The sequence below is a fragment of the Lepus europaeus genome, chromosome 6 (genome assembly GCF_033115175.1).
Source record: "Lepus europaeus isolate LE1 chromosome 6, mLepTim1.pri, whole genome shotgun sequence".
Classification (NCBI taxonomy): domain Eukaryota; kingdom Metazoa; phylum Chordata; class Mammalia; order Lagomorpha; family Leporidae; genus Lepus; species Lepus europaeus.
The window spans coordinates 59,699,009-59,712,547 of NC_084832.1; the positions used below are offsets into that span (position 1 = coordinate 59,699,009).

Consider the following 13,539-nt stretch of genomic DNA (forward strand, 5'->3'; position numbering starts at 1 on the left):
GCCGCTTTGGCTGCCCACATTCCATGTTGGAGTGCCTGAACTGAATCCCAGTTATCAGCTGTCCCTTGCTTCTGATCCACCTTCCTGCTGATGTGCTTGGAGGCAGCAGAAAATGGCCCAAGGATTTGGTTTCCTGCCACCCTTGGTGCAGTTCCTAGCTCTGGGCTTCAGCCTGCCATAGCCTCAGCCATTGTGGGCATTTGTAGAGTGAACCAGCAGATGGAAATCCATCTCAGTCTCAATCAATCTCTCTCTCCCCCATCACTTTAGCTTTTAAATAAAAAAGTAAATAAATAAATCAATCTTTTAAAGAGATTTTCAGATATGATCAGGAAGATATGCAAAAGAAACTTTAAATGAAACAAAATTCTAGAAACAAAAATCTTAATAATTGAAATTCACCTGGGGCATGGATGAAATAGCTTATTATATACAAACGACAAGAGACTTGATGAAGTGATGATGAAGATGCAGACAGAGGCAAAAGAGTTAAGAGCGAAGAAGAAGATGCAACATACACTGAGGGTCCCAGAATGGGAGACCAGAGACAATGGTTGTTTCATGAGATAATCACTACACAGTCTCAAAAGTGATGAAAGATGTGAATTCACAGACACCGAAAGCTATAACTCACAGAAAATTGGTTAAATGGTAGGAAAAAGCAAGACTACAGATGGGTGATAAACATGAATGCTCAATATCACCAGTAATAAGGGAATTGCAATGGAAAATAGTAACAGTAGATTTTCTTCTTTTAGCCTCCCTGTTTTATCATAATTAAAAGACTGGGAGCAGGCATTTGGGGAGGCAGTTAAGAAGCCTCTTGGGGTACTTGCATCCCATATTGGAGTGCCTGGGCTGGAGACCCAGCTCTATTATCAGTTCCAGTTTCCTGCTAATGCGCACCCAGGGAGGCAGTAGTGATGGATCAAGCTGTTGAGTTCCTCCACTCATGTGGGCTCCCAGCTTGAGCCTGGTCCTTTCCCTGGCTGTTGTAGGCATTTAGGAAGTGAATCACCAGATAATAGCTCAAGGTATCTGGCTGGCTGGCTTTCTGCCTCTCAAATTATTTTAAAATGCATAATGACCATCTTTCATAATGACCTTCTTTGACTCTTTTAGAAGTTTTTGTCATAGAGTCAATTTTTTATATGAGTGTAGCTACATCTGCTCATTTTTGATTTCCATTTGCATGGAATATCTTTTATTTATTTATTTGACAGGTAGAGTTACAGACAGTGAGAGAGAGAGAGACAGACAGAAAGGTTCCTTCCGTTGGTTCACCCCCCAAATGGCCGCAACAGCCAGAGCTGTGCAGATCCGAAGCCAGGAGCCAGGAGTTTCCCTCTGGTCTCCCATGCGGGTGCAGGGGCTCAAGCACTTGGGTCATCCTCCACTGCTATCCCAGGCCACAGTAGAGAGCTGGACTGGAAGAGGAGCAATGGGGACTAGAATTGGCGCCCATATGGGATGCTGGCGCCTCAGGTGGAGGATTAACCTAGTGCCCCACTGTGCCAGCCACACAAAATATCTTTTCATTTCAGTCTGTGTGTATCTTTATTGGTAGGTGTGTTTTTTATAGGCTGCATATAAATCAGTCTTCTTTTAAAAAAATCTCCAGCCAGTCTGTATCTTAATTGGAGAATTTAGTCCACTTATACTCAGAGTTATTATAGATAAATAATAACTTGCTGCTGCCATTTTCCCACAAATATTCCTATTGTTGATTTTGAGTCTCCTTTATTCTTTTACTAGGAAGTTTTGTGCCTTCACATTCTTTCATGATGCTAATTATCTTTCTTGGTGATGTGAGGATAGTAACTGTATATAAACCCAATACTAGGTTACCAGTTTTGTAAATAAAAATCCATAGGATATAAAGAGAGACATAGAATCCAGTACAATAATAATGGGGGAACTCAGCACCCCATTTTCATCAATGGACAGATCAACCAGTCAAAAGATCAACAAAGAAACTGTAGAGCTAATCTACACAACAGATCAATGTACCTAATAGATATCTGCAGAACATTTCTTCCCACAGCTGCAGAATACACATTATTTCCATCAGTGCATGAAACAGTCTCTAGAATAGACCATACACCAGGCCATAAAAGAAGTCTCAACAATGTTAAAAAAAAAATCAAAATCATACCATGTATATTTTCTGACCACAATGATATATGAAAACACATCATATCAAACTTACAGGATATAATTAGTGCCTATATCAAAAAATTAGAAAGGTATCAAGTGAGCTATCCAATAATGCATCCCAAGGACCTAAAAAACAAGAATAAATCAAATCTAAAATTAGTAGGAGAAAAGAAATAATTAAAATTAAATGCTAAAAAAGCAAAATAGAAGTAAAAAATTATACCAGACATAAGTTAAAGTAAGACCTTTTTTTAAAAAAAATGAAATTGCTAAACCATTAGCTGAAATAATAAAAAAGGAGAAGATCCAAATTAATTAAATCAGAGATGAAAAAGGAGATACAACTGATAGCACAGAAATACAAAGAATAATTAAGAATTATTACAAACAGCTATATGCCAACACATTGGAAAATCTAGAAGAAATGAATAGATTTCTGGACACATACAATTTACCAAAATTGAGACATAAAGAAAGCCTGAATAATTAAGACTGAAATTTAATCAGTAATAAAGACCCTCTCAACAAAGAAAAGCCCAGGACCTAATGGTTTCACAGCTGAATTCTACCAAACTTTTAAGGAGTAACTACCAAGCTTTTAAGGAGTAACTATTTCAGATTCTTCTTAAACTATTCAAAGCAGTAGGAAGGGAGGAAACACTTCCAAACTCATTCTATGACACCAGCATTACCTTATTTCCAAAATCAGAAAAAGATCCAACTGAAAAATACAAATATCCCTGATGAACATAGATACAAAAATCCTCAACAAAATACTAGCAAATAAAATCCAAGAACATATAAAAAAATCATCTACCCAAATCAAGTATAATTTATTCCAAAAATGCAAGGAGAGTTCAACAATGCAAATCAACAAAAATGAAAGATAAAAACCATATGATTATCTCAATAGATACAGAAAAGCATTAGACAAAATACAATATCTTTTCATGATTAAAACCTTTAAAAATTGGATACAGAAGGAATATACCTCAAAACAATCAAGGCAATATATGGCAAACCCACAGCCAGTATCATATTGAATGGGGGAAAGCAGGAAGCATTTCCACAAAGACCCAAAAACAGACGAAGATTCTCACTCTTGCCAATATTGTTCAATATACTTCTGGAAGTTTTAGCCAGAGAAATTGGGCAAGGAAAAGACATCAAAGAGATACAAATTGGGCTGGTGCCGCAGCTCACTAGGCTAATCCTCTGCCTGCGGCAGCGACACCCCGGATTCTAGTCCCAGTTGGGGCACCAGATTCTGTCTCAGTTGTTCCTCTTCCAGTTCAGCTCTCTGCTGTGGCCCGGGAGTGCAGTGGAGAATGGCCAAGTACTTGGGCCCCTGCACCCGCTTGGGAGACCAGGAGGAAGCACCTGGCTCCTGGCTTTGGTTCGGCACAGCGCACCAGCTGCAATGCACTGGCCATAGCAGCCATTTGGGGGGTGAACCAACGGAAAAAGGAAGACCTTTCTCTCTGTCTCTCTCTCTCACTGTCTAACTCTGCCTGACAAAAAGAGAGAGAGAGAGAGAGAGAGAGAGAGAGAGAGAGAGAGAGAGATACAAATTGGAAAGGAGGAAGTCAAATTACCACTGTTTGCAGATGAAATGATCCTTTATATAGGGTAACCAAAAGATTCTACTATGAGACTATTAGAACTCATATGAGAATTTAGCAATGTTGCAGGATATAAAATCAACACAAAAAATCAATAGCATTGTTATACACTAACAATATTCTGGCTGAGAAAGAATTTAAAAGATCAGTCCCATTCAATAATAGCTACAAAAAATTCAAATACCTTGGGATAAATTTTAACCAAGGATGTGTAAGATCTCTACAAGAAAAATCACAAAACATTAATCAAAGAAATACGAGCAGGGCTGGCACTGTGGCACACAAGGTTGATCCTCTGCCTGAGGTGCCAGCACCCCATATGGGCGCTGGTTCTAGTCCCTGTTGCTCCTCTCCCAGTCCAACTCTCTGCTGTGGCCCAGGATAGCAGTGGAGGATGGCCCAAGTGCTTGGGCCCCTGCACCTGCATGGGAGACCAGGAAAAGGCACCTGGCTCCTGGCTTTGGGTCGGCGTAGCTCTGGCCATAGCAGTCATTTAGGGGGTGAACCAACAGAAGGAAGACCTTTCTCTCTGTTTCTCTCTCTCACTGTCTAACTCTATCTGTTGGAAAAAAAAAGAAATATAAGCAGACAAAAAAATGGAAAAATCTTCCATATCTCTAGATTTTATAATTAATATCATCAAAATGTCCATACTATCCAAAGAAATTTACAGATTCAATGTGATCTCAATCACAATACCAAGGATATGCTTCATAGATCTAGAAAAATATCCTAAAATTCCTATGGAAATGCAAAGTCCCTGGATACCCAACATAACCTTAAATAATCAAAGCTGGATTCATCACAATACAAGATTTCGACATATTACAGGGCTGTTATGATGAAAAAAGCTTGGTACTGGCAAAAAAAATAGACATGTAGACCAATGGAACAGACTAGAAACTCCCGAAATTAACTCACTCATTTACAACCAACTAATCTTTAACAAATAACCTAAAATCACTCCCTGAAAAAAGGACCAATTCTTCAAACAAATGGTGTTGGGAAAATTGGATTTCCACATACAGAAGTTTAATATATGACCCTGATTTTACATACTATACAAAAATCAACTCTCAGTGGATAAAGGATCAAAATCTAAGACCTGAAACAGTCAAATTACTAGAGGAAATCATAAGGGAAATGCTGCAGGACATTGGCCTAGGACAAGACTTTTTTTGATAAGACCTTAGAAGCACAGATTTTAAAAAAAAGTAAAAATAAACAAATAGAAATACATAAGGCTAATAAGCTTATTTGGAAGGCAGGATTACAGAGAGACAGAGGCAGAGAGAGAGAAAAGTCTTCCATTTTCTGGTTCACTCCCTAAATGACTTCTATGGCTGCAGCTGGGCCAATCTGAAGCCAGGAGTCAGGAGCTTCTTCCAGGTCTCCCACATAGGCACAGGGGCCCAAGGACTTGGGCCGTCTTCCACTGCTTTCCCAGGCCATAGCAGACAGCAGGATGGGAAGAGGAGCATCCAGGACTCAAAGTAGCACACATATGGGATGCCAGCAATTAGGTGGTGGCTTTATCTGCTATGCCACAGTGCCAGCCCTGCTAATAAGCTTCAGCACAGCAAAAGAAACAATTAATAAAGCGAAGAGGCAAGTGGGAGAAAATGTGAGATCCAAGATGGTTGAATAGAGAAAAGACTCATTGATTTTAACCTTGGGAAGATACTAGAAGAACTGAGGAGGGCCTGCCTTTCCAGAGGACAGTTGGAAAGAATTTTTCAGCGGACAGTGTACAGAAGAGAGACACAGTGGAGCAGCAAAGACAGTGCACAAACCTCTAGGATATAAAATCAACACAAAAAATCAATAGCACAAACCTGACTTTGAATTCAGCTTGAAAAACTGGTGGGAAGCAGGGCACCCACCTAGCATCAGGAAGGAAAATAACACTCCTTCCCTTCTTCCCTCCCTCCATGAAAACACCTAGAAGCTGGCAGAGGAAATACCATCTACCCAGAGTAAGGTATTTGTAGGCTGGAGCAGCCCCTGCGCCACTAGTGAATTTTGTCTGAAAGGGAACTCCATGGTCCCCATTAATTTTGAGTCCAGTCTGGAGAGTTGGCTGGGAACAGGGCACCCAGTTAGCTACAGGAAGTAAATGGAACATGTCTTCCCTCCACTCCTGCCACCAAAGCACCATGCTCAGTTTGCTAGAACAGAACACCAATAGTCTTTGTTGAAGAGATAGCTTGCTCAGGGGATGGGCAGTTCACTCCATAGTTGGGAAGGCTCCCAAGGCAGAGAGTGACTTCTTTGCTCTTGGTGACTATGAAAGCCCTGCACCCTGTGACTGTGAAAATCCTATTACTGTGTTATATATAGGCTGGGAAAGTGAGAAGGTGTGGGTGTGCCTAGGACTTTGAGCATTCCTTCACTCCAGAAGCTTAGAACTCCCTGAATGCTGGGCAGGGACCTTGCAGAGGGCTCATCACTCACACTACAGAGGGCATAGATCCTTTGTGAGCTTCATGTGCTAAGTGGATGGGGTATGCAGACACTTTTAGCTAACACTAAGCAATTATCTTGGCTCAGAAAAGAACACACCAACCAATGAAACCATCCTCTCCAACTACTGAGGATAGAGGAGATTCACCATGGCTAACTTGGATGTCACTCTGGACTCTTGCACCACCCACAAACACTGGCTAGAGTTCCCTGGTCCAACCAGCACACACCTTGGGATATCAGTTGTAAACCTCAGGCATTCCAGTAAAATATATGGCACATTCCCAAGAAAAAAGCCTTCAGAAGAATTAACGACAAGTGTTTCCCCAGATGCATAAAACTATACATAGAAATAGAAGAAACATGAACAAGGAAGACAATATGATTCCCCAAAAGGAAAAAAATAGTACTTCAATATTATTCTGCAAAGATGAGGAGATTAACAAATCACCTGAAAAGGAATTCAAAATAATGATTGTAAGATTATCCAAAAACAAACAGAAGGAATTATAAGAACTAAGGAAATCTGTACATGACATGGGTGAAAAATTCTGTAGGGAGATACAGATAATAAAGAAAAATAAAACTGAAATATTAGAAATAAAGAATTGAATATCTCAAAAAATACAGTGGAAAGACTTAACAACCAATTTAATGAGAAAGAAGAAAGAATATCTAAGGTAGAGACAAATTTTTTTGAAATATTTCAATTAAAAAAAGAAGAAGAAAGGATTAGAAGAAATAAAAACAGTGTTCAGGATCAATGGGATATCATCAAATGACCAAATATACATCTGTTGGGTGTTCCTAAAGGAATGGAAAAACAGAATGAGCTAGAAAGCTTATTCAGTGACATAATAGAAGAAAATGTCCTTATGTACTCCACAGAATACTATACAGCAGTAAGAAACAACAAAACCCGGTCATTTGCAACAAGATGGAGCAATCTGGAAAACATCATGCTGAGTGAATTAAGCCAGTCCCAAAGAGACAAATATCATTTGTTTTCCCTGATCGGTGACAACTGAGCACCAAAGGGGAAACCTGTTGAAGTGAAATGGACACTATAAGAAACAATGACCTGATCAGCTCTTGTCCTGACTCTAGATGTACAATGTAATACTTTATCCTTTTTAGTATTTGTTGTTGTTGTTGTTGTTGTTCTAGTACTAGTGGTTGAACTCTGTAATTAACACACAATTATTCTTAGGTGTTTAAATTTTAACTGAAAAGTGATCCCTGTTAAATTTAAGAGTGGAAAAAGAGAGGGAGGAGATGTACAATTTGGGACATGCTCAATCGGATTTGCCGCAAATGGTGGAGTTAGAAATGTGCCAGGGGATTCCAACGCAATCCCATCAAGGTGGCATGTACCAATGCCATCTCACTAGTCCAAGTGATCAATTTCAGCTCACAATTGATGGCTCTGATAGGTTTAAGAGTCAAAGGGATCACACAAACAAGACAAGTGTCTGCTAATACTAACTGATAGAATCAAAAAGGGAGAGAAGGATCCAACATGGGAAGCGGGATACACAGCAGACTCATAGAATGGCAGATGTCCTAAACAACACTCTGGCCTCAGAATCAGCCCTTAAGGCATTTGGATCTGGCTGAAGAGCCCATGAGAGTATTGTAGGCATGGAAAGCCAAGATACCATGGAAAAAAAAAAAGACCTAAATGAAAGATCTCTGTGAGTGAGATCCCAGTGGAAAGAACGGGGCCATCAAAGAAGGAGGTACCTTTCTCCGAAGGGAGGAGAGAACTTCCACTTTGACTATGACCCTATCGGAATAAGATCAAAGTCAGTGAACTCTAAAGGCTTCCATAGCCCTGACAACTCATGACTAGAGCCTAGGGAGATCACTGACGCCAGGAACAGGAGTGTCAAATTGTTAAGTCAGTAACAGGAGTCACTGTGTACTTACACCCCATGTGGGATCTGTCCTTAATGTGTTGTCTAATGTGAAGTGATGCTATAACTAGTACTGAAACAGTATTTTTATACTTTGTGTTTCTGTGTGGGTACAAACTGATGAGGTCTTTACTAATTATATACTGAATTGATCTTCTGTATATAAAGATAATTGGAAATGAAAAAAAACAACCTGGTGTTAAATTGGAAATGGCATAGAAAATTAATTAAAAAATATTATGTAGGATCTCTGTCTTTAATGTGCTGTACACTGTTATTTAATGCTATAACTAGTACTCCAACGGTAGTTTTTTCACTTTGTGTTGCTATATGGGGCAAACTGTTGAAATCTTTACCTAATATATACTAAACTGATCTTCTGTATATAAAGAGAATTGAAAATGAATCTAGATGTGAATGGAAGGGGAGAGGGAGCGGGAAAGGGGAGGGTTGCGGGCGGGAGGGAAGTTATGGGAGGGGGGAAGCCATTGTAACCCATAAGCTGTACTTTGGAAATTTATATTCATTAAATAAAAGTTTAATAAATAAAAAAAATAAAAATAAAAATAAATCAGAATTAATCTCAAAAAAAAAGAAGAAAATGTCCTTAAAATTTGGAGAAAGATATAGACATACAAATAATAGGAAGCACATAGAACCCTAAATAGACATGATCAGAGAAGATTCTTCACCATGACACATTATATTCAAATTTTTAAAAGTAAAATACAAAAATAATATACTAAAGTGTGCAAGAGAAAAATGTCAGATTACCTTTAAAGGATCTCCAATTTGATTGACAGCATATTTCTCATCAGAAACTCTAGAAAGTAGGAGAGAATGGAGAGATATAGACCAAGTCCTTGAAGAAAGAAACTGTCAACCCAAAAATACTGTATCCAGAAAAGCTTTCATTTATAAATGAAGGCAAAATAAAGACCTTCTAAGCCAAACAAAAATTTAAATAACTTATCAGCACCTGGCCAGCCTGACAAATGATACTTAAGAAACAGAGAAAGATAATCAGCATCATGAAAGAATTGGAAGAAAGAAAACTTCCTACCAATAGTATAAAGGAGGCCAGCGCCGTGGCTTAACAGGCTAATCCTCTGCCTTGCGGCGCTGGCACACCAGGTTCTAGTTCCAGTTAGGGCGCCGGATTCTATCCTGGTTGCCCCTCTTCCAGGCCAGCTCTCTGCTATGGTCCGGGAAGGCAGTGGAGGATGGCCCAAGTGCTTGGGCCCTGCACCCACATGGGAGACCAGGAGAAGCACCTGGCTCCTGGCTTTGGATCAGCGCGAATTGCCAGCCGCAGCAGCCATTGGAGGGTGAACCAACGGCAAAGGAAGACCTTTCTCTTTGTCTCTCTCTCTCACTATCCACTCTGCCTGTCAAAAAAAAAAATAGTATAAAGGAAATCCAAAACAAACAAAAGGAATATTTATGGAAAAATGGCAGGACCAAGTCATTATTTATCAATGATAACCTTGAATGTAAATGGACTAAATGCTCCAATTAAAATATACAGACTGGCTGAATGCATTAAAAAACATTTTACCAACAAAAATACACACAGGCTAAAAGTGAAAGAATGGAAAAAGATATTCCATGCAAATAGAAATAAAAATGAGCAGGCATAGCTACCTTAAATCAGACAAAATAGACTTTAAGACAAAAACTTAAAAGACAAAGAAGGTGTTTATGTAATGATTAAGGGATCAACTTAACAGGAAGATGTGATTTTGTAAATATGTATGCACCCAATGCTAGTGCACCCAGCTATTTAAGACAAATGTTAATGTATCTAAAGGGAGACATATGCTCCAATACAATCATAATGAGAGATTTCAACACCCCACTTTAATTAAATGGATGGATAACTAGACAAAGAAACAAAGAAACACTATCGACCAAATGGATCTGATATCTACAAAATATTTCATCCCACAGGTGCAGAATACACATTCTTTCAACAGTGCATGAGACACCCTCTAGGACAGACCATATGCTAAGTCATAAAACAAGTCTCAAAATCTTTTAAAAAATTGAAATCATGCCATGTATATTTTCTGACCACAATGGAATGAAGTTGGAAATTGACAACATAAGAAATTCTACAAAATTTACAAACACATGGAAACTGAACAACATCTCCTGAATGAAGAGTGGGTCATAGAATAAATCAAAAGGGAAATCAAAATTTCCTTGAAACAAATGAGAATGACAACACAACATATCAAAACATATGTGATACAACAAAAGCAGTGTTAAAAGGAAAGTTTATAGCAATTAGTGCCTGCATCAAGAAATTGGTAGGGTATCAAATAGCACCTAAAAAACAAAAAAAATCAGATTCAAAATTTGTAGGAAGAAAGAAATAAAAATTATAGAACAAAAAAAAAAGAATTTAAAATTTTTAAAAAATACCAAAGATCAGTGAAATGAAATTCTGTGTTTTTTTTCCATTTTGGAAAAGTCTAAAAATAGATCTATCATATGATCCAGCCTCCCTCTGCTGGGAGTACACCCAAAGGAAATAAAATCAGCATATACAAGAGTTATCTGTACCTCCATGTTCATAGCAGCTGAATTCACAATAGCTAAGATATGGAATCAACCCAGATGACTGATGACTGGATAAAAAATGTGATATATATATATATATATATATATATATATATATATACACACACACACACACAACACACAATGGAATACTACCCAGCCATAAGAAGAATGAAATCCTTTTGCAACAAAATGGACACAACTGGAGACCATTATATTTAGGGAAATAAGACCCCAAAAGACAAATAGCATATGTTTTTTCTGATTTGTGATAGCTAATATACAGCAAAGAAAAACACTTTAACATAGATGAGTGAAATTGACGTCTTGTGGTTTGATTATTGTTAATAACCCTTGTCTATATTCATGTAGAGGAAAAAAACAGCATTACTTCAGTTCTGTGTTCATCAGGGTAACTGAACAAACAACTCCATTTATTGAATTTTTACCTGACAGAGTATAATGCATAGAAATAAAAATCAAACACAAGTATTTACCTAGTGGTTCAAAGAGTATATTATATTTTTATTAAATGTAAATATGCAAGTAAGTGGGAATACTATATCACATTATACTTCTGAGATTTCAGGCTGAAATCAATAGAAACATTATGAAAATGTAAGTCAATTTACATTATAAATCACGTAACTGTGAAAAAAAGGAAAATACAAGCTATGCATCCAATAGAGGATTAATAACCAGAATATGTAAGAAACTCAAAAAACTCAACAACAATAAAACAATCAACCCAGTTAAGAAATGGGCAAAGGAAATGAACAGGCATTTTTCCAAAGGATGAAATACACATGGCCAACAGATACATGAAAAGATATTCAAGATCACTAGTCATCAGGAAAATGCAAATAAAAAACCACAATGATTTATTACCCCATTCCAGTTAGAATGATTATCACCCAATCAAAAAAATAACAAATGACAGTAAAGATGTGGAGAAAAAAGGTACCCTAATATGCTGTTGGGGGGAATGCAAACCAGTAAAATCATTATGGAATATAGCATGGAAACTAAAAATAGATCTATCATATGTAGCAACATGGGTTAAAGCTGCCCCCTGCAGTGCCGGTATCCCATATGGGTGCCAGTTCATATCCTGGTTGCTCCACTTCCGATCCAGATCTTCTATGGCCTGAGAAAGCAGTAGAAGACGGCCTAAGTCCTTGGGCCTCTGCACTCACGTGGGAGACCCAGAAGAAGCTCCTGGCTCCTGGATTCGGATCAGCTCAGCTCTGGCCATTGTGATCGTTTGGGGAGTGAACCAGCAGAATGGAAGACTCTGTCTCTCTCTCTCTCTTTTTTTTTTTTTTTTTTTTTTTTGACAGGCAGAGTGGATAGTGAGAGAGAGAGACAAAGAGAAAGGTCTTCCTTTTGCCGTTGGTTCACCCTCCAATGGCCGCTGCGGCCGGTGCATCGTGCTGATCCGAAGCCAGGAGCCAGGTGCTTCTCCTGGTCTCCCATGCGGGTGCAGGCCCCAAGCTCTTGGGCCATCCTCCACTGCCTTCCCAGGCCATAGCACAGAGCTGGCCTGGAAGAGGGGCAACCAGGATAGAATCTGGCGCCCCAACCAGGACTAGAACCTGGTGTGCCAGCGCCGCAAGGCAGAGGATTAGCCTGTTGAGCCATGGCGCTGGCCTAAGATTCTCTCTGGCTCTACCTCTCTCTGTAACTCTGTATTTCAAATAAATTCTTTGTTCTTAATTTGGGAGTTGGTTATGAGTATGACCAGATGACAAAAAGAACTCATTTATCTGTATACTTATGTTCATTTCTTGGTAGTGTATTATATTTCAATAAAGTTTTTTAAAAATGTATTTGGTTTGAATTATAAAAATAACATTTTTTATAGAAAATTTGGAAAAACATAAAAAAGATTGTAAAGAAATTTAAAATTCATTGTGATCACATTTTCTAAGGTTAGCAACTGTTTTCATTTGAATATCTATCCTTAGTGTCTATTCTTACTATGCATATGTACTTTTTTATATTAGAAAGCTAGGGTTATATTCCACATATATTTACTTGATTTTTCACTTGATAGAAAGCACTTCTTCTAAATAATAATATCAATGAAGGTAAAAGCCATATTCTGTATTCCTTCTGTCTTGCATAGCAGCAATCAGAGCATTTTTACTTTAGTAGAAATTTCATAAATTCTGACTTGATTTGTTCTCCATGGCAGCACATCCAGGTGTGACTGGTGCCACGGCCCCATGTTCGGTGAAGGTTTACGTATCATCCGTTCCTGTGACATTTTTGGAGCCTCACAGCTTCCTATTATGTTTCATGTCTGTTCTCCTTCCTGTTACAGAAGATTAAAGGAAAGCACCTATTTTATTGAAGGTATTTCTGGTAAAAGAATAGAACTAAATGTGGAACCAACAAAAGAATTGTAATATGGTGATTCACATTTACACCATAAAAGTAACAAAAATTTAGGTGTCAGTAATTAATCTCTTTGACAATATAGATTGTGTGTAAAAGGCATAAGTGCCTTCTCATATGAATTCCTTTGGCAATCTTATCTCCTTTATGAAACGTGGTGATTGTTAAGAAATTGTTGTATAACATAATCATTCACAAGGATTCATAAAAGGCTTTAGATTTCAATGAAGATCCAAGAAAATTTAAGTCTCTTTACTATACAAAGAAAAAATGCTAGACTCCTTTGCAAAAATGGTTGTATCTTACAACTGGTGCTTTAATGCAGCGACGCTAAATGACAAGATAGCATTTCAGAGTTCTTGCTGGGGCTTTTGTCACGTGCCACGTATCCAAGTCCATTTCTGTTATGTCATGTC

The 13,539-nt window shown here is 38.2% G+C and overlaps 1 protein-coding gene across 1 annotated transcript in view; it reads left to right on the top strand.

Moving 5' to 3' along the window:
• The window catches only part of LRRC63 (leucine rich repeat containing 63), a 61,319-nt gene extending 48,185 nt beyond the window's left edge, over nt 1-13,134 (top strand). Inside the window, exon 10 of the mRNA XM_062195169.1 lies at nt 12,921-13,134. Coding sequence (XP_062051153.1) covers nt 12,921-13,134 — 214 coding nt within the window. The remainder of the gene's footprint in view (nt 1-12,920) is intronic.
• The last annotated feature ends 405 nt before the right edge of the window (nt 13,135-13,539 follow it).